The sequence below is a fragment of the Camelus dromedarius genome, chromosome 21, assembly GCF_036321535.1.
Source record: "Camelus dromedarius isolate mCamDro1 chromosome 21, mCamDro1.pat, whole genome shotgun sequence".
In the NCBI taxonomy this organism is placed as follows: Eukaryota; Metazoa; Chordata; class Mammalia; order Artiodactyla; family Camelidae; genus Camelus; species Camelus dromedarius.
The window spans coordinates 11,990,576-12,008,896 of NC_087456.1; the positions used below are offsets into that span (position 1 = coordinate 11,990,576).

Sequence of the window (18,321 nt, forward strand, 5' to 3'; positions counted from 1 at the left end):
TTTACTTGAAAAAAAATCAACTTTATTTTTTTCTAGGTTAAAAAAAATAGAACCAGCTATTCATTTTTGTTGAGAAAATGCTTCTTCTGGCATTCACATCTATATTTCTGAAAAGGTGGTCTGGTTACTATAATAAACCCAAATGCATTCACAAACCAGATCCACATGTGACCAGCCCTTTACAAAATTTAGTTACAGTTGCCACAGCCTTTACATTCATTCTTATTATACATTATTACATGCAGATACACAAAGAAAGAGACAGGTCAACAAGCTGAAGTAAACATTATGGCATCAGGAAAACTAAAATCCACCTGTATAAAATAAATACAACTTTGTAATAACTGTAAAGAAAATGAAAGCACTTAATACAACAATGGCAGGTCCATGTATAACTGTTTCATTACTCAGTCATGAAGTAAGTCACTGTAAAATGCATAGACTCTTTACATGTAAAGAATTTGTGCATCACAGTCATGTGTTCAACAGTTTTACACAATAAAAATAAAGCCATTCAAAATATGTGTGTATACCTTGCAACTAGATTACACTTAAAAATTTTTTTTGCTCTTTTAACTGTTTTAAAAAAATATTAAATGTAAAAATCCTCAAATGGAAATTTTGCAGAAAAACCCTTATTTTATCTTCCGTGTGTCTACAGTCACCCTCCCCCAATAGTTCAGCACCCTCAGCTTATTCCCAGGGTCCAGTTCCTAATTGTTGGGGATCAATGCAAAAATGATTACAATAAAGCACCAACCAGTGACTTTTCCAGAGAACAACCAGCCCCTCTGTGACCTAGAAATGTCTAACTTAGGTGGTTTTGGTCCCAAACATACTAGTCTCTATTGCCTCATAAAATGAACCAGTAGATTTTCTGCCCAGGGCAGCTTTGCCCTTGCCTTTCGTGTTAACAGACGTAAAATGCACAGCACTACATTGCAAAAAAGTAGGACTCATCATTTTTATCCACCCTCTGTGGACCAGAGCTGACATGTTCATAGTGGAAACTCTGGAGTGGGGTCCTGCATAATTAAGAAAATAACTAACTCTTCCTATTCAGTAATGCAAACAACATCTTCTTAAATATAAAAAGAATCCAACAAGATGATTCATGATTAAAGTCTACTTCCTGTGATCATAACCAGGTCCCACTAGTTCAGAACAGTCTGTAGGGAAGTGATTGTCAAAAAAAACGTTGCTAAGACAAACCTACAAGAAGCAGGTGACGTGAGTGAAGAACAAAGAGGCATTCTTAACGTTGATCCAAACGACGTTAACGCGACGGTGATGTTCTGAGGTTTGCATTTGGTGACTTAATATTTCATTTTCACAAAAAGGCTTGAGAAAAATTACAATACCGCTGTCTTGATTATTCATGGATCCCTTTTCCAGCCCATGGATTATTTAGGCTTTTGTGTTTCCTCTCCCTGAAGCTGTCTTCCCAAATCTTTTCACTACTCATTAACAGTCATAAATATATAGGCAAGAAAAATTAATAAACAACTCAAATCATTTTTAAAAAATTAATAAGCATCCTTAGAAGAAAAAAAATTTGCTGAGAATAAAACTTCAAGATTCCTAAATACAATTCGATTTTTGGCTTACTAGGACTTATTCCTGGATTAATTATCCAGTAATCTCTAGTTCTTTTACTGTGGAAAGTTAAGGGTTGGCTGTAATATTAAAAACTTCTTAATAATATGACAGATCTGAACTCATAGGTATCTATTTAAAAAGATCTACTATTTAGATTCTCAACTTGTATGCCCACCCAAAACATCATTTTCCATGCTGTAATTTTTCTTTACCTCCCACTGGCATATAGGTTTCTCCACAATATCTGTATATTTCAATACCAGTAACAGTTTCTGAAGTTAAGAGTGCACTGCCGGGGCGGTCACGTCTGTGGTCACTGCACCTGCCAGTGGCCAAGCAGATGCTCCGTCACTGTGACTTGTTGAGACCAGGATCCAGCAGGGAGTTTTCAACCTCTCTGCTGTGTGAATCCAGGCAGATCAGCTGAGCCCAAGAAGTGCTGAGAGTCTACAAGCTACTTGCATAAAACTGGCACAGTTTTATTTTCTTTCCCCTTGACAAAATGTATATTCTCTAAACACCCTTTGATCTCACTTTGAAAAGCAAATACAAATCAGGAGTTTTAATTCAGTTCTGTACAGTGAGTGGCATATTGCTGCTTCCCTGATTCCCATATAAAAACACTGATTCTCTCTTTACAGCCCCAAGTGCAAGCAGGAGAACTCCAGTTACTGATAAGGAAAACACTATCAATGCTCTCAAACAAACATATTTTGCCAACAGAAGACAGAGGACATGTTGATAAAGAATCAAAGAGGGACAGGGCAGATCAAATACACATCTATTTACAACTCACAGATCGATTTTCAAAAATTGACTCACACCTCTATTGGTTATTTGTCACTCTAGAGACAGCTGAAATGACCGCGCTTGAAAAGTAAAGTGTCTTACAGAATCGTCTGCTTAACGTGTACAGTGTATTAAACTGTATCATGTTCCTTTGGAGCACAGTGATGGCAAAAGTGGCCCTAAACCACAATTCCATATGCGTGTACACACTTCTTTTCTTTTTTTCTTTCTTTCTTTTTTTTGATAGGAGAACTGGCCACTCTACCTGTGGCTTGCTTAGCAATGAGGAAAAGGTCTACTGGCCAGGGGTATGCAGGCCACACTCAACAGTGAGCACCTTACCCCCCAGATGGCTGACTAGCCTCTCAAATGAACAATTTCATCTTGTAGTCCAGTAGTGCTTGCGGGGCCTCAAACAGAAGCATCTCTAAGCTTCTATCTGGCTTCCGATCATCGGCCACACCTCTCAATTCAGACTGGCTTCACCTACTTACTGTCACTGTAAGATATATAACGAATTGCTCAGATTTTTAAAAAAATTGCGTCTTACAACAACCGTTACCAAATCAAACACATTAGCACTGTCTTCTGCATTCCACCAGCAGTGGTGGAATATTCAATGAGGTATTTCAGTTAGCACGTCATTCTCTTTCATATATGCACTGAATTAGCCTAAAGATGAAGCTGCAGTGGGCTTTTATTTGGTGTTGCTTTGCCTTTCCCACATAACTGGGAGAAAAATTCACATCTTTTCAGTTTTTTTTTTTTTTTTTTGGTTTATTTAAACATAGAAAACAATAGCCTTTAGTTTTATTTTCTGGCCTACTTCTCAAAATTGTCATTTGTGTGATTAGTGACAACAGGGGAATCTACAATGCTCCTATCACAGCTAACTAGCACTGACTCCCTAGGATCTAAATGGTCTTACAGTCCCAAACCCAAAAATACCCTCTCTCTTAACACTGGGAGCGCAGGTGACGGACCGAGGCAGCGCCAGTACTTTTTGAGAAGAGTTTGGTTCTATTGTGAGGTAAACCACATGAACATAGTGACAAATACAATAACAGTTTTCTAGAACTAAAAACCTGACTTTGTCCTTTCAAAAGCAATCGGAAGAGACTGGGAAGCCTTTTTGCTGGTCTGTCTCCTGGTTACACCGCTCTGACATGGGCAGCTCCATGACGGGATAACGGAACATGGGTAATGGGGGTGCCATGGGAGAACGTGTCACCATTTTAAACCAGTACCTGGCTCTGGCTCATACTTTTCCAATAAGCTAGCCTATTTTGCCATAAATTGATCATTTAAATGTTTTACATTAATTTGTTTCAACCAATCCCAAATGCATTTGATGCTAATATGCAAAATGGAGGGGGAAAAAAGGCTCTGCTCTGGACAGAAGCCTCAATGTGATGCCCAGCGCAGGTGGTGCTGGAGAGCGTCCGCACACAGATGAACACGCAGACAGGCAGCTTCTGGAGGCCCCACTCACTGTTCACGCTTATGTTTGTTTTCAGGCTACGTTACTAATCCTTTGCTATAGATGCATCTGATAAAAGTGCATTTTGTAAAAGACAAATATCAGTCTATGATATGCCTTCTATACAAGAGGAGACATCAAGCGACCCCACCTCATACAAGGAAAAGCCCTAGCGCATGTAAACACGGCACTGGACTGAGCTAGTCTTTCTAAAGAACACATTCCAGTACCAGAATATGCCCATGGACACTGCTTCCCCGCCCAGGGCATGCTTGACAACGAACCTCACAGAGTTGCTGAGGACTGCAGCATCGCTGCAAACAACAGGGAACAGTTCTTCAGAAGGTGCCAACCAGCTTCCTGCAAGGTCACTAGGAACAGCAAAGGTTGGGGGAAATGACGCGCTCTACGGCACTGCCCTAATAGAGACGGCTAGCTAAGTGGAACGAATACGTACAACTTGCTCTGAGTTTGAACTAGATTATCAGGTATTTCTCTCAGAGAGTCTCCTAGGATGGTCTTATGATTTCCTCTTCTCCAAATGTGATGTTTGCTTAAATGTGTGGTAGAGTGTATCTTTTGAAAACATGAAAAGTCCTTAAAACACATTAGCAGGTCATTATATTATTGATCCTCATTTTAGTAGAGTTTTAAAATATCCCAAAGGGGGATAAATATTAGTCCATCCATTGAATTTCCTTCGCTTTTTTTTTATATATTTTGTTTTGCGCATGTAAAATAATGCACGCTTATGAAAGTCTGAACTCCTGTGGTGACCTTGACAAGTTCAAGTCAATTCCTAAAACAGGCAATGGTAAAAATACCGAAAGATGTTGTACCACATGTAGCCTGACAAAAATGCAAAAGACTGTATGAGAAATATCCACATGTTGCTGAGGGTCATATCCCTGGAAACAGCTTCTTTACGGCCGTTGGGAGGTGGAAAAGCCCCTAAAAGACAAGATAAAATATTACTTTATTTCACTGTGGTGGTAGGTGTCCTAGAACAAAAGCTGAATATTAGTCTAACTAGTTTTTTGTGGCTTTTTAAAAGCACTTTCTGTGACTTCTCGTTGCTCTTAAAGAGAGATTATCATTTGAAACACAATTTTCAAACTGCCGAGCCCTTTCCTGCCGCTGAGCCTTTGCCTTCTCGGCCTGGAATGCCCCCTCTTCCATCTCAGTGAATGGCAGGCTCCGTGCATTCTTCCTATATCAGAAAAATACCACCCATCTCTTCTGCCCACCAGTCACCTTCAACTCCATGCTCATTTCCTTCTTGGCACTTTTTACAATCTGTATCTTGATCCTGATCTATCTCTCTTTTTTTTTTCTTTCCTACAGACTGGTTTACTCTCCGTCTCCTGCTGGAATCTAAACTGCGTGAGAGCAGTCACTCGGGCCGCCTTGTTTTCAATGGTATCCCTAGAGATTTCCACCATGGCTAGGATACAGGATATGTGAAATCAATTAAATAATTTCCAAAATAACATAACTTACACTAATTCCTCTATTTACAAATGAAATGTTTTTGCCACAAAAGAGGTTGTACATTACTGATATTATTTTCAAATGGCAATTTGGTTTATGGAATACATCTTAATAATAAAAAGGAGAAACACCACGTAAACAAATGTCTTTAAATTCTTTTCCAGAAAGGAAAGCTAGACTACTTTGGAGCAATATTTAAGGTCATCTTGAAAACACTCTTCAGCCTTTCAAACAGTCTTTGTCCCTGCTGATAATCCCCTAGGGTAAGCTGATTCTTGAAAGGATTTGCTTCCAACAATTTACAGAGAACATTTTTAAGTTTCAAAGTCTATTATGCAAATAGTTTTCTTCAAAAGAGGTTTACATTATTGTTGCTACGATTTAGACCAAATATCATAGAGATTGAGACTGTAAAAGAGAGATCTTGTTGGCCTCTTAATTACCTGATGCCTTCTTACACATCCAACCTGTCTTGTCTTTAAATTCTAGAGTAAGAACCAAGGAATGTGCGCAGCACAGAGGTGCATCCTGTTTAACGAGTCTTACTAGGAATTCTAACGGCATACAGTGTCCTACTCATGTCATATTAACACGCACTACTCCAAAGCCTCAGGTTCAGAAAGATAAAATGACAAAGGAACCCTATTGAGGACAAAGTGAAGCAATTTTAAACACACAGACAAAATCCTTAGAGGTAATTAACAGTTTCAGTCTTTGCTTATTAGTACTAGATCTTTGACAATCTGATTTATTTTTGTTGTTTTTTTTTTTTTTTGGTTTGTTGTTGTTGTTTTTATTTTGTAGGGAGAGGTAACTAGGTTTACTTATTTATTTATTCTTAGAGGAGGTACTGGGGATTGAACCCAGGACCTCAAGCATGCTAAGCATGCACTCTACCACTTGAGCTATATCCTCCCCCCAAGTCTGATTTAATATCTATTTTAATTATGTACCAAAAAACTCTAAGTGGGAAGAAAATTGGGCCTCTATTAATCTAAAACCCCATGGCGATCCTCAGACCTGGGACAACTTTCTCTTCATCTTTTTATTCCTATTGCAGGCTCTAGCAAATAGGCCTACCACACAGCTTGTCTGGGGAAGCACTCTGGAAGTGCCTGGCATTCTACCAAGGTTAATTTTCTTCTTTCCTAACTACCTGTTTTCCTCCCTCTCTCCTCCTCCCCTCCTCCCTCTCTCCTCCTCCCCTCCTCCCCTCCTATGTCTTTTTCACTGCATTTTAGTTTTCATAGAACGTAGAGAATACTGAGTATAGAAAAGTGATCTGAAGGTAAATAGACTTTTTTCTCCCTAGGAGAAAAATGTAATAAGGCTGTATCCATGAAAACTTAAAAGGTAAATGTTATCCCTCTGTGTAAAGAAAAGAACAAGCACGTGAAAATGCAGTTAAAAATGATCTGAAATGACTACAAGGTGATGGCATTAGTCAAACGATCAAGTCCAATGCCAAAACATGAATGATATTTGCTATTTCATAAAACGGCCCATATAATCATGGATGTATAACTGCAGTCTTCCACAGATTGTGTACTTTCTTGAACGAGATCCATGTATACAATGTTTTTACTCATCATTTGATTTTTCCACACTGGCTGATGAAGCAAGAGCCTGAATAAATTTAGCATAAATTTGTCTTTATAAAAATTCTAAGCTGAAATTCTTCTATACAGAAATACTTTGATTCCTTTAGGGTATTTGAAGAATCAAAAAATGGTTCAGATACACCTTTGAAACTATCAGTAACTTCAGGAATGCACGTAGTAGGATTCTGTGTACCTGTTTCATAAAAATGTGACAAGAGGTCCTCTTTTTCAATAAAACGTTGATAGAGCCAATCAGCAAGGTCATCAGTCTCCAGGGGTACATCTTTAACTGGAAAGATCCTATTAAGATCAGGGGAAAAAAGCAAAAACTACTTTAATTCAGGAGTCAGAGTCACTCAGAACCACAATTCAGCTTTATGGGCCTGGCATGCTTCTGCTGCGCGACTCTGCTACACAATTCAGCTTTAGATTATCCTGAATCTATGAGTAATTATTGAGAAACGCCTGTCTTCCTATGTTTGTAGGTTTAAGGAGGAGCGGTTTTTGGAACAGATGAAGTTTTAAAATGCAGCTTCTTTAGAACACATGTATAGTACTCAAATGCTAGGCCAAATAATGCATCTTAGCAATGTTCTTTTGGTGGGAATGTCTGGGAACCGGACAGAATCTGCCTAAATTGGTGCTTTTTTGTTAACTGTATCACAGATACTGGTTTCACTGCAGAGCCAACTCTCACTGACCGGGCGTAGTTGCTGGAACGTGACCCTGAACATTCTGCAACCACGTCCTTACTCAACAGGAAATGGGGTGATCAGTGATGTCTCCCCATTGCAAGTGAGAACAGAAAGGGGCAGCAGGATTAAGTACTATAATTTGTTGACCTTGAAAAAGTGCTTCTTTCTTTTCTTTTTTGTTTTCCAATGGGGGAGGTGTTATTTTTTTCCTCATCGTAGGTATAAAGGTACATTGTTAAAAGTCTGCAAAAGTTTTCTTTGTGTGAAAAATGCAGTCCCTGCCCCTCTGCCCTTTGTTTCTTCCTCCCCAGGGGAAATGATTTTCACCTCTTCGTATTTATCACCATGTTTCTTCTTCAGTTTTAGGGCTTATCCACTGACTATCAGAGATGAGGACTAACCTCCTTCCTTTTCCTGTTCCCACCACATGAGCACGTCCTTACCACCTTCCCAATGCAGTTGTATGGTCATTTTAACTACTACAATATTTGACATTTACACTATTATCATCATGTAAACATATTCAAAGCTAAGTCATGGAGTAAACCATGACTACTTTTTCTTTCCTATCCGACTTTTGTTCTCCCTGTGTTAAGCAACTGCATTGTTTTCTAGGTACATATAACAAGTTCAACCACAAACGCTGGGCCAATTGTCTAAAATCAATTCTCTGGATCACGTCTGCAAACTTTCCTTTAAGGGGCCAGAGAGAAAATATTTAGCCTTTGCAAGCTATTATGATCTCTGTCCCAACTATTCTACTCTGCTTTGTACTGGAAAGACAGCAAAGCTCACCCTCCTGAGTTGAAGAAATTTATAGACAAGAAGTTATCACTGAAATTAAATGGGAGCAGATATGTCCAAGGAATATTGCAGGAATTTGATCCTTTCGTGAATCTTGTGATAGATGAATGTGTGGAGATGGCAACGAGTGGGCAACATAACAACACCGGAATGTGGTAACATAAGGAAATGGTATCATCACGTTAGAAGCCTTGGAACAACTATGAACAATGGCTGTGTTCACCAGAGAGATTAGCTGCTTCCACATGTCTCTTCCCCACATTTTACTATGATAAAAATTGGGTCATGTACATTTTCTTATTGAACATTTTTTTGTTAAATAAGCTTTTGTAACAGTAAATAAATAAATAAATAGCCATAGAGCTAAAGAATATCTTGAAATAGTGTTTAAAACATCTTTATAGGGAGAAAAGTGACATTAAAAATAAGGCTGATGTAGAGGATGGGTACAGCTCAGTAGTAGAGCACGTGCCTTCACGAGCTCCTGAGTTCAATCCCCAGTACCTCCATTAAGAAAAAAAAAAAAAAAGCTGACTTAAACAGAGGTAATGTGGGTTTACCAAGTGAACTCTTGAAAGAATGTGGTGAGGCTGATGAGGTATCTAATCAAAATGGGGTGAGTGTGGGAGTAGGGCTCTGTTTTAACAGAAAATCTCTCCTACCATCTGCTTAGAATAGCTTGGACATTCTCTTGCTTTAGGAGACAGGCAGGAGGGCAGACCAAATGCTCCCTCAAGAGTAATCTACCTCTATTACTCATTGTTTGGTCACCATGGGATTAAAATATTAAAACGACTAATCTCCTAAAATGGCAGAGTATCAAATGCACTGAATACCAGTCATCTTGGAAGCAAATAAAAGGAGTTCTTGTGGGACATAAATAAGTAAATTACAGAAATAAACCTTTCCAATACCAATAGCTAAACAAATGACAAACCAGCTCTTAATTTTCAAGAAACAAAAATTCTTATTATCAGTAATCTAGAACGTGCTCCTAAATACAGAGTATTCTACCAAAATCCATAGAATCAGATTTACGAGTACTAGATAAATCATACTTTAATAAAAAGATATAAAATCATGCTTAGCAGATGGCACCTCTATACATTCTCGTTAGAATATTAGTATTTCATGCCACCAAGACTCCGAAATGTGAGCTGACAAACAACATGGCTAAACCCTCAATTCAATTATGCCATCTACATGTAAGGAGCTACTCAGCCCTGAAGAAGATAAATAGTTCATGCTTTCTAAAACCTAATAATCTAGCAGAGGGATAAGGAAAGCAAGTAATCTAAAACCAGAATGTGGGAAATGTTGTATAAGGAGTTTAAAGAATTTCAAATGAAGGGGTGTGCATGTCTACTTAGGACACAGGATACGTGGAAAAGGTATCACTTGAGTTGGCCTAAAAGAGTGAGGAGGATTAAAAAACATTTTACAATTTTTTAACAAAGTAACAATATGTATACCATTTTCAAGAGTCAGAGTACTACAAGGTTTACAATAAAAAAATAATAGGGCTTATTTTTTCCCTCCTTAGATACCTGTTTCCCAGATAGAATCCCTGTTCACCTCCACACCATGTATAAATCTGCTAAATAACACCACAGTTTCTAGATCATCCAATTTAAAATGTACTCACTAACCTCCTACCCTGGAAGGTAAGAACCTGGCTCTCTTCTACTTCTGTCCTCGTCTTCTTCTGCCTCCTCCTCCTCTCCTGCAGAGTTAATAATTCCTCCTCAGGGTCATCTCTGTCCTTTGTAACTATGCTTATTAGTATATGTTCTCTTTATTTCCCTTTGTGTCTGTTTCTTCTATCAGACCGTGCCATATTCACCTTTGCACACCTATTGTGTAAATCAGCGCCTGCTCCTTTGTAGGAACTCATGTTTGCTGAACCGAAGTAAATTCAAAGTAATCCACCAGTGTAAAACTTTACAAGGTACCATCTGTAACCGCCATAAACACATGGGCATGGTTAGCTGACATCACCAGGGTTAGAAGGACATTAAGGATAATTCAGAAATGCAGAAACCACTTGTCATCAAAAATAGATTTATGGACAAGAATAGATATTGTCAAATTTAATATATCAGAATATCTCCCAGCAGTCAATTTCCAGAAGTTCGCTTTGATCCATCATCCTTAGGTAAGCTGCTCAGGCCTCATCCTCAACATACTAAAATGTAGTATTTTTATAGCTTTCCCTTGACTTCACTAGCAAGATTTAAAAAAAAAACAACCACTCAGTAATCTGAAAATAGAATTCAGCAACCCAGATATAAACTTTTTACCCACTTCAAATATAGGGAAAAACAGGTTCTCAGGTAGCAAATCTAGGGTCATATAGGAGAGAATTTTGAGTGACTTGAAGTCTGTGTAGAAAGGAAGGCAGCAAATACTCAGCACTGGGGCTACCTCTTCCCTTCACAGTCAGGGACAACTGAGCCTGGTACCCCTTTCCCTTGAGTCCTGCTCCTTATAATAGTCAAAGCTGTAGCTAACCAACACGCCACTTGAAGGTATAAATAATGAGATGGCATTGGTAGCACCTCAAACTTATACCTTTATTCGTGTTACATCCCTTGAAGCACAAATGCTTGCTAAATGAACTGAACTCTCCGGTAAGCAAAACTGAACAGTGGTATATTTGCTTAAGAGAATCACTATTATGCTTTCCACGAGTCTAATGGCTTTTTAAAGTTTCTCCTTTAAGATTTTTATTTTTTTATAGCGGTTTAAGATTCACGGCAAAATTGAGGGGAAGGTACAGAGATTTCCCCCTAATGACTTCAAGTAACTAAAAGATAAATAATGATCACCAGTGAGAGTTATGCTTAACCATTATTAACCAATTAAAATTTAAACTCTAAGAATTATTTTTTGGGGGGGATATAATATTTCTAACAAAACTTAATTAGAAAACAAAAAGTATTTAAAAAAAATTTGGGGGGGGTAGTTAGGTTTATTTATTTATTTATTTTTAGAGGAGGTACTGGGGATTGAATCCAGGATCTTATGTATGCTAAGCATGTGCTCTACCACTTGAGCTATACCCTCCCCTACAAAAAGTACTTTTTGAATACCAATGACAGTCATTGTTCTTGACTCTGAAGAAATCTGGAAGTGAAAAAGACAAGGTGACCCCCAAAGGGCCAAGAAGATAGGAACCAGAGCACTTCATTTCCAAAGCTTATTATAGTTCTCCGAATTATATTATGTCCAGATTCATATATTGAAAATAACTTAGTAAATTAGATTTTAGGTTACGTCTTGGTTCTTTACAATGTTAACAGTAAAAAATATCTTTCATATTATACCTTCTTACAAATATTTGAGAAGAAATTAGGCATATGTTCTAACTAGAGAATGAAGATTTTATCTTATTTGAAATGATGATTTACCTCTTTTAAATCTTCAACTTCATTACAGAAATACAGAATGCAATCTATAATATGGTCAAACCTCAATTAAGATTTTAATGTCTCCAGCATCCTGAATAGTGACAAACTAAAATGTTTTGTTTTCTTAAAGAAAAAAAAAACTATTGGTGCAGAAAAGAAAAAAGAATTTGGAGGTGGTGAACATTAAAAAAAAAAGTGGTAATCAGAACTAAAAACCTGAAGATTAAGTTTAATGTCTAACTTTCCATTTTCCAACTGGAAGCTTTGAATAGTGACTGATGACTAAAATGCCCAGCCTTTTCCAGCGAAAAGCCAGGACACAGAGGCTAAGCCACAGAAGATAAGAGCTGACAAGAAAAGCTGACAGGAAGAAGAGAATTATTAGACAGCAGAAGTAGAGGTGAGATAAGTAATAATTGTAAGAGGTGATAGAGAAAAGCTCCAGCACAAAAAAAAAAAAAACCAAAGACAGGACACTGTTTCCTTCTGCTAGGGAAAAAGAACACTACTTTTAGTTCAAGAGGTAATCTTATGACCTTATGAGTAATTTGGGGGCTGGGGCTGAGGCTCAGGGTGGTAAACCCCTAAACCTTCATCATTAGTATCTAGTGTGCACCACTTAGGGGTGAGCCACTTTGGAGTTACACAGTTACTGGGGAAAGGTGACCTGAAACTTGGTCCTCATTATGCTGAATAACTGAATTTTAAATTGAAGAATTAATACTCACATTGTTTTTAAAAAAAAAAATAAAAGCCTCAAGTAGTACAAAGAGAGGTAAGCATCCCTCCCCAGAGGCATTTGCTGTCAATACCAACCATTCAGCAGTCTGTGCTGGGGAGGACATAGGAGAGGCAGCAATCACTTTTTGCACTTTTGCTTAAGTGCTGCATGCCAAATATCCAATTAAATTATAGTTAAGGATTTATTATACTGATCTTAAGATGTCTCTCAGTTTCAGAGATGTTAATATGTGAAAAATAAGCATCTTAATGGATGAAATACGGTATGTGATGTCTTGCTTACTGTGTTTTTCAGGTATTAATTCTAAGAGGTAACACTTACTTTCTCTCTATGGGGTGGGCTTCAAGTATCACTTTTCTAACCATCAACCTATAAGAAATGTAGTTAGAAAATCATCAGTCACACACAAGTTCCCAAGAAAATCTGGACTTTCTAATCTTTCATTGACCCTGCCCCCATACTGCACTGCTTTAATTATATTAAGCCATGACATGTGGCAGGAAGGATTTCTCTGTCTTGTTCATCTTTAAAACTATCTTAAGCTATTCATTTATCTTACTCTCTCAAATGAATTTTAGAACCACTTGTCAAGTTTCAAAAAAAAAAAAACCCTCCAGGATTCTGATTCCAAATACTCCTGAATATAATGTAATTGCAATTATGTTAAATTTATGGGTTAATGTGGGAGAACTGACATGTCTATAATTTTCAGCCTCCGCCTCTAAGAGAACAAAGTATCTCTTTCTACTTATTCAGGTCTTTCATGTTCTTCAATGAAGTTTTATATTTTCCTTCATAAAAGCTTTATACATTTTTTGTTAAGTTTTATTGGTAGATACTTTATAGTCTTGCTCCTGAGAATAGCATCTTCTTAAAAAATTACACTTTCTATTTATTGCAGGATAAAGGGATAATATTGATTTTTCTGTAATAATTTTATATCAAGATTGCTGAACTCTACATACAGATGGTAAACTCAGTTTCTTGGGTTTTCTATGTAGACTACTGAGGTGGTTAACTTCACATGTCAACTTGACTGGACTAGAGGATACCCGTACAGTTGGTAAAACGTCTGTGAGGACGCCACTGGAAGAGACTGGCATTCGAATCAGTGGACTAAGAAGACTGCCCTCACCAATGAGATGGGCAGTATCCAATCCACTGAGGGCCCAAATGCAACAGAAATGCGGAGGAAGGGTAAATTCAAATCCTGCTTGAGCTAAACATCCACCTTCTCTGGCTCTAGGACATCGGTACTTCTAGTTCTTTCAGATTCCCTTCCCCACCATTCTCAGACCTTGGGATTCAGACTGAATTATGCCACTGGCTTTTCTGGTTCTCCAGTTTGTAGACAGTAGACTACAGGACTTCTCAGCCTCCAAAACCATGAGAGCTGACTCCTATGAGAAATCCCCTCTAACTAATCTTTCTGTATATCCTATTGGTTCTGTTTCTCTGAAGAACCTTGACTAATATCTGTCATTCCAATGGATGATTTATAGCTCATTTTTCAAATAGGTTTAGAACATTTCCAACACCTTTATAGTTTGGGACACAGTAGGGAAAAACCTCTTTTAATGGCTCATCAAACAATATAAGACTATGGACCTTCTTATACCATTACTATGAGGGTATCTTAAGCAAACTATCCTCTATGTGTCACATGGCAGAAGGGGCCTCAATTCTAAATTAAAATTCCTGACATCACTGTCTGGAGTGAAAGAGATAAAATGAGTAGGTATCATTCTCCCCTCAGAGCACTGTACTGACTAAAAATTTAAACTAAAAACAGCATTCAAAAACTATTTCTGACAGACAACCAGACATTATTTACCTCCTGATAGAAGAAGTAAGCAACACCACTTATAAAGTATTTCTTGTCATGCAAATTCAAACCTCAATCTGATAAAGTTTAGTATCTACCTACCAATTTATAGGCAAAACAGGTAACGGAGGGATACACAAGATACAATCCAAAACCAAAACTGTATAAACTTTACAAGGCAAGTAGTCTGGTATCTTCAAAAAATAAACTATAAGGAAAATGAAAAAGAGAGTGGGGAATCTATATATAAAAAGAAACTTAAGAAATACACCAACCAATTGCAATCTAACTGAATCCAAACTGTTTTAAAAAAATAATTCATGAGACAATCTAGGAAATTTGATAACTGACTAGGTATTTAAAAATATTAATGAATTGTTATTAATATTTCTAGGTATGATAATGTGTAACATTTTTACAGAAAGAAATCTGACATTTTAGAGAATACATAATGAAATATTTATAAATGAAATGATATAATGCCTGAGCCTTCCTTCAAATTAATCCAGTAGGATCTGGGAAGTAACACAGAGGAAACAACATTCACCATAAGTGGACGATCAGTACATGGGGTTTAATTTACAATTTTGAAATTTTCCATATAGAAAGTTTTAGAGGGAAAAAACTAATTCTGAAGTTATAGCCCCTAAAACTTATAAAAACTGTCGACTTTCAGTTGTTTTAAGGAGGAAAAAGTAGAAAGGAAAACCAAAGTGACATATCAATCACAAATATAAAATTACAAATAAAATTATCAAAATAATTATACTCTATTTTTAAATGTTGATAATTTCTCTTATAAGTAAGTTCTTCCCTCATCTCTTTGATGAACACTTGCAATTCAGATATAATTTTAATAACATTCTCTAATCTAACATTAGCACTAAAAGGTTAAATATATCTATTATCAAAAAACTAAAGTATGGGGTGGGGGGAGCTACATGTATATACTAAGATATTCAGCATAGTGTTATTAAAGTCAAGAATAAAACCTGAAAAGTCTATGGTCAATAGGGAAATAGGGAATTAAATGTATCTACTAACCAGATAGTTTTTGGAAAGCCACTAAAAACGTCAGGACTTCATAACAGAACTTACAAATACTTATAATATTTGTAGTCTTAACAACTAGTATATATGTAGTACAGGTTTAATGTTCATTAAAAAGCTATGTGGTATAAAGTACAACAAATAATTTTTATGCATATTACAATTATAGCTACATTAAAAACGCACATAAAAATAAATATTAAAAGGAAATATAAAAAGGAATTTTATGTGAGTATGCTGGGAAAAATTTTTTCCCCTCTATTAAGTGTTTTTCATAGTAATATGCTTTTATTTTTAAAAATAAATTTAATATTTTTACAAAGTACACAATAGAGAATATCTAATAATATTAAAGAAAAAAATTTAATCCTTTAATCCCCTAAATCTAAAACATTATCATTTCAGCATATCATCAACAAAAATTATTAGTGAGATGGTTTACATTCTCTTTTCCTACTAGTCTTTAAAATTCACTGTGTATTTTACACTTACAGAACATTTCAATCAGACTAATCACGTTTTAAGTGCTCAGTAGCCACACATGGCTAGTGGCTGTTGTAACTGGACAGGGCATGTTTAGATAGCATGATTTGAGCATTCATACATTCAATAAGTACTGAGTTTCTACTGTTTGCCAGAAATGTTCTATAAATATAACTAAGAAGAAGACAGGCTAAGTACCTGCTCTCACAGGGTTGTGTTCTAGACAAGGAAGGCAGACGCCAATGAATAAACTATTAAGATTTCCAGTAATGATTGAAGTTTTAGATAAAGATGCTACTTCATCCTAATCTGTTTCATAGCAGGGCATTTTTAATACCAGGTTGAGGATTATTATACTCATTTCTTATTATATAAATATGAAGCCTGAGGCATAAATAATGATAATGATATACCATTTCAAACCTATCAACTTTGCAAAAAATCAAATGACTTTGGCATAGATGAAGGAAGAGGTGATCTCTTATATACTGCTAGTGAGACTGCAATCTGATACAACCACTTTGAGAACTATTTGACTATATCTAGTAAAGGTGAAAATGTGCATAGCCTATGACCTAGCAATGCCACTGCTGGACACATATGCATCTTACTTTAACTCTCACTTACCTATGTTTACTCACTTATGTTTAGTGAAACAGGTATAAAAATGTTCTCTGTGACATTATAATAGCAAAAAGACTGAGAAAACAAGGTTCCAACAACAGGAGAATGGACAGATAATGTGTGACAATTATACGATGACAGTAGAATAGTTTAATAGTGTTAATAGTTCAACTGAATGAAAAGAGCCATAGGTGTAAAGACAAAATGATCTAGAAAATAATACAGAGTGGAAAACATGTGTTGCAAAATCATATACCATATATGGCATTATACATTTTTTAAAACATACAAAACAGGATTATATATTATACACATTCTTATGTAGTAAGGGTATGAGGACAAGAAGGATACACAGCTCATTTATGATGGCAGCGACTTCGAAGGTGGGACAGAAGGGGTATGGAACTGGGACGGGGGACAATGGGAAATTAACTTTACTAGAAATGTGGGATTTCCTTTATTGACAAAAATACCCTGAGGCAAATATGTCAGCATGTTAACATTTGTCCATTCTTACTAGTGAGCATATTTTCTTTAAAAATATTCGTTAAATATTCCTTTTCTGAATTAATTTCCCTCCAAACTGAAAATAACTTGTTGTCCAAAGTCCCTAATTGAATGCCTTCTCCAAATTTATCAATGTTCCAATCAAATTAGACATGAAAGTAACACTTCTGCCTCTAGTAATCTATGCCACTACACTTATTTTAAGCTTTTTAAAAATGAAAATTGTGTAATTTCTGCACAAGAGAATCATCTTCTCTAACTCACTTTCCTAATTTGGAGTGAAGCAGACATTTACATTAAGGACAGGGGTTACTTTTGCTTTTATTGCTATAAACATTCTATCTCCATAATTAAAATCTAATTCATGCTTAATTTTGCTATTATCCCCTTAACAGCAGCACACTGTGCCCATTACTCTTTTAATAGGAATAAGCTGTCTTCCAGTGAGATAGTAATATGAAGGGGAGGAAAAAATAGTTCTTCTCAAACCATTTTCATAGTTAAGCCTCAGTTCCTTCTCCAATCTGTTGGGAATTTAGAAAATGCTAATTTACTAGGACTGGATTTATCAATAACACATACACACTTTAGATATCTTAATAATAATACTTCATATTTGTAGCTTTTAAAACACTTTTTAAAATCAATGTATCATTTGGTGCCCAAACAATGTATTTACTGAAGTGGGGCAACCTCTGACCATCAAGGTCCCAGGATGAGCTGCCTTAGGAGCTATTGGGTTTAATTAGCAGAGTGGTCTGGGTACTTAATCACCATTTACCACAAGTTTCCTAAGGAATGAGCTCCAAGCACTTGTCTTAAAAGTTCAACTTGTGAAAGAAAACAACACTACCTGTTTGTAAGACAGGATCCAGTAAATAACCATGTCACAAATTTTTACTTTCTCATTTATGTGGCATTTTAGGGAAGTATTTCACAGAGTATAATAACAAGTGTATCTGGAGTTCATTTCTTTCAGAAATCCTAAAAACCAACATAAGCCTAACAAGTAAGAAGTGAATTGACAATGCAGAAAACTGCTACTGGAAGGAAAAACGGTTTATTTCAGAACGTTTAAAATTAGCTACTGCACTCTTATCCTTTTTTTCCCTAAGCATCAGAACATTCTGCTGTATACTCTGCTAACTAGTTAATCTTTTCCTATTTAAATAAAGACCAAATGTTTTCTAAGCACTTCATTTTACTAACACACTGAAGTCT

At 36.4% G+C, this 18,321-nt stretch overlaps 2 protein-coding genes across 4 annotated transcripts in view; one reads left to right on the forward strand and one right to left on the reverse strand.

The window, feature by feature from the left end:
• Window positions 1–18,321, reverse strand: part of LPGAT1 (lysophosphatidylglycerol acyltransferase 1) — an 84,450-nt gene continuing 66,129 nt past the window's right edge. For 2 of the 3 annotated variants that reach the window (XM_010992137.3, XM_031438615.2), the window contains exons 7-9: window positions 12,933–12,980; window positions 7,154–7,260; window positions 1–4,819 (exon numbers count right to left, since the gene is read on the reverse strand). In XM_010992137.3, the coding sequence (XP_010990439.1) occupies window positions 4,668–4,819; window positions 7,154–7,260; window positions 12,933–12,980 (307 nt within the window). In that variant the 3' untranslated portion in view covers window positions 1–4,667. The remainder of the gene's footprint in view (window positions 4,820–7,153; window positions 7,261–12,932; window positions 12,981–18,321) is intronic. The other variant, XM_064477166.1, reaches the window with a different exon arrangement.
• LOC116148606 (small nuclear ribonucleoprotein G-like) lies at window positions 8,192–9,066 on the forward strand. The gene is given in 3 exon segments (XM_064477347.1): window positions 8,192–8,196; window positions 8,441–8,610; window positions 8,613–9,066. Coding segments are annotated over 3 exon segments (228 nt in total). The 3' UTR covers window positions 8,666–9,066.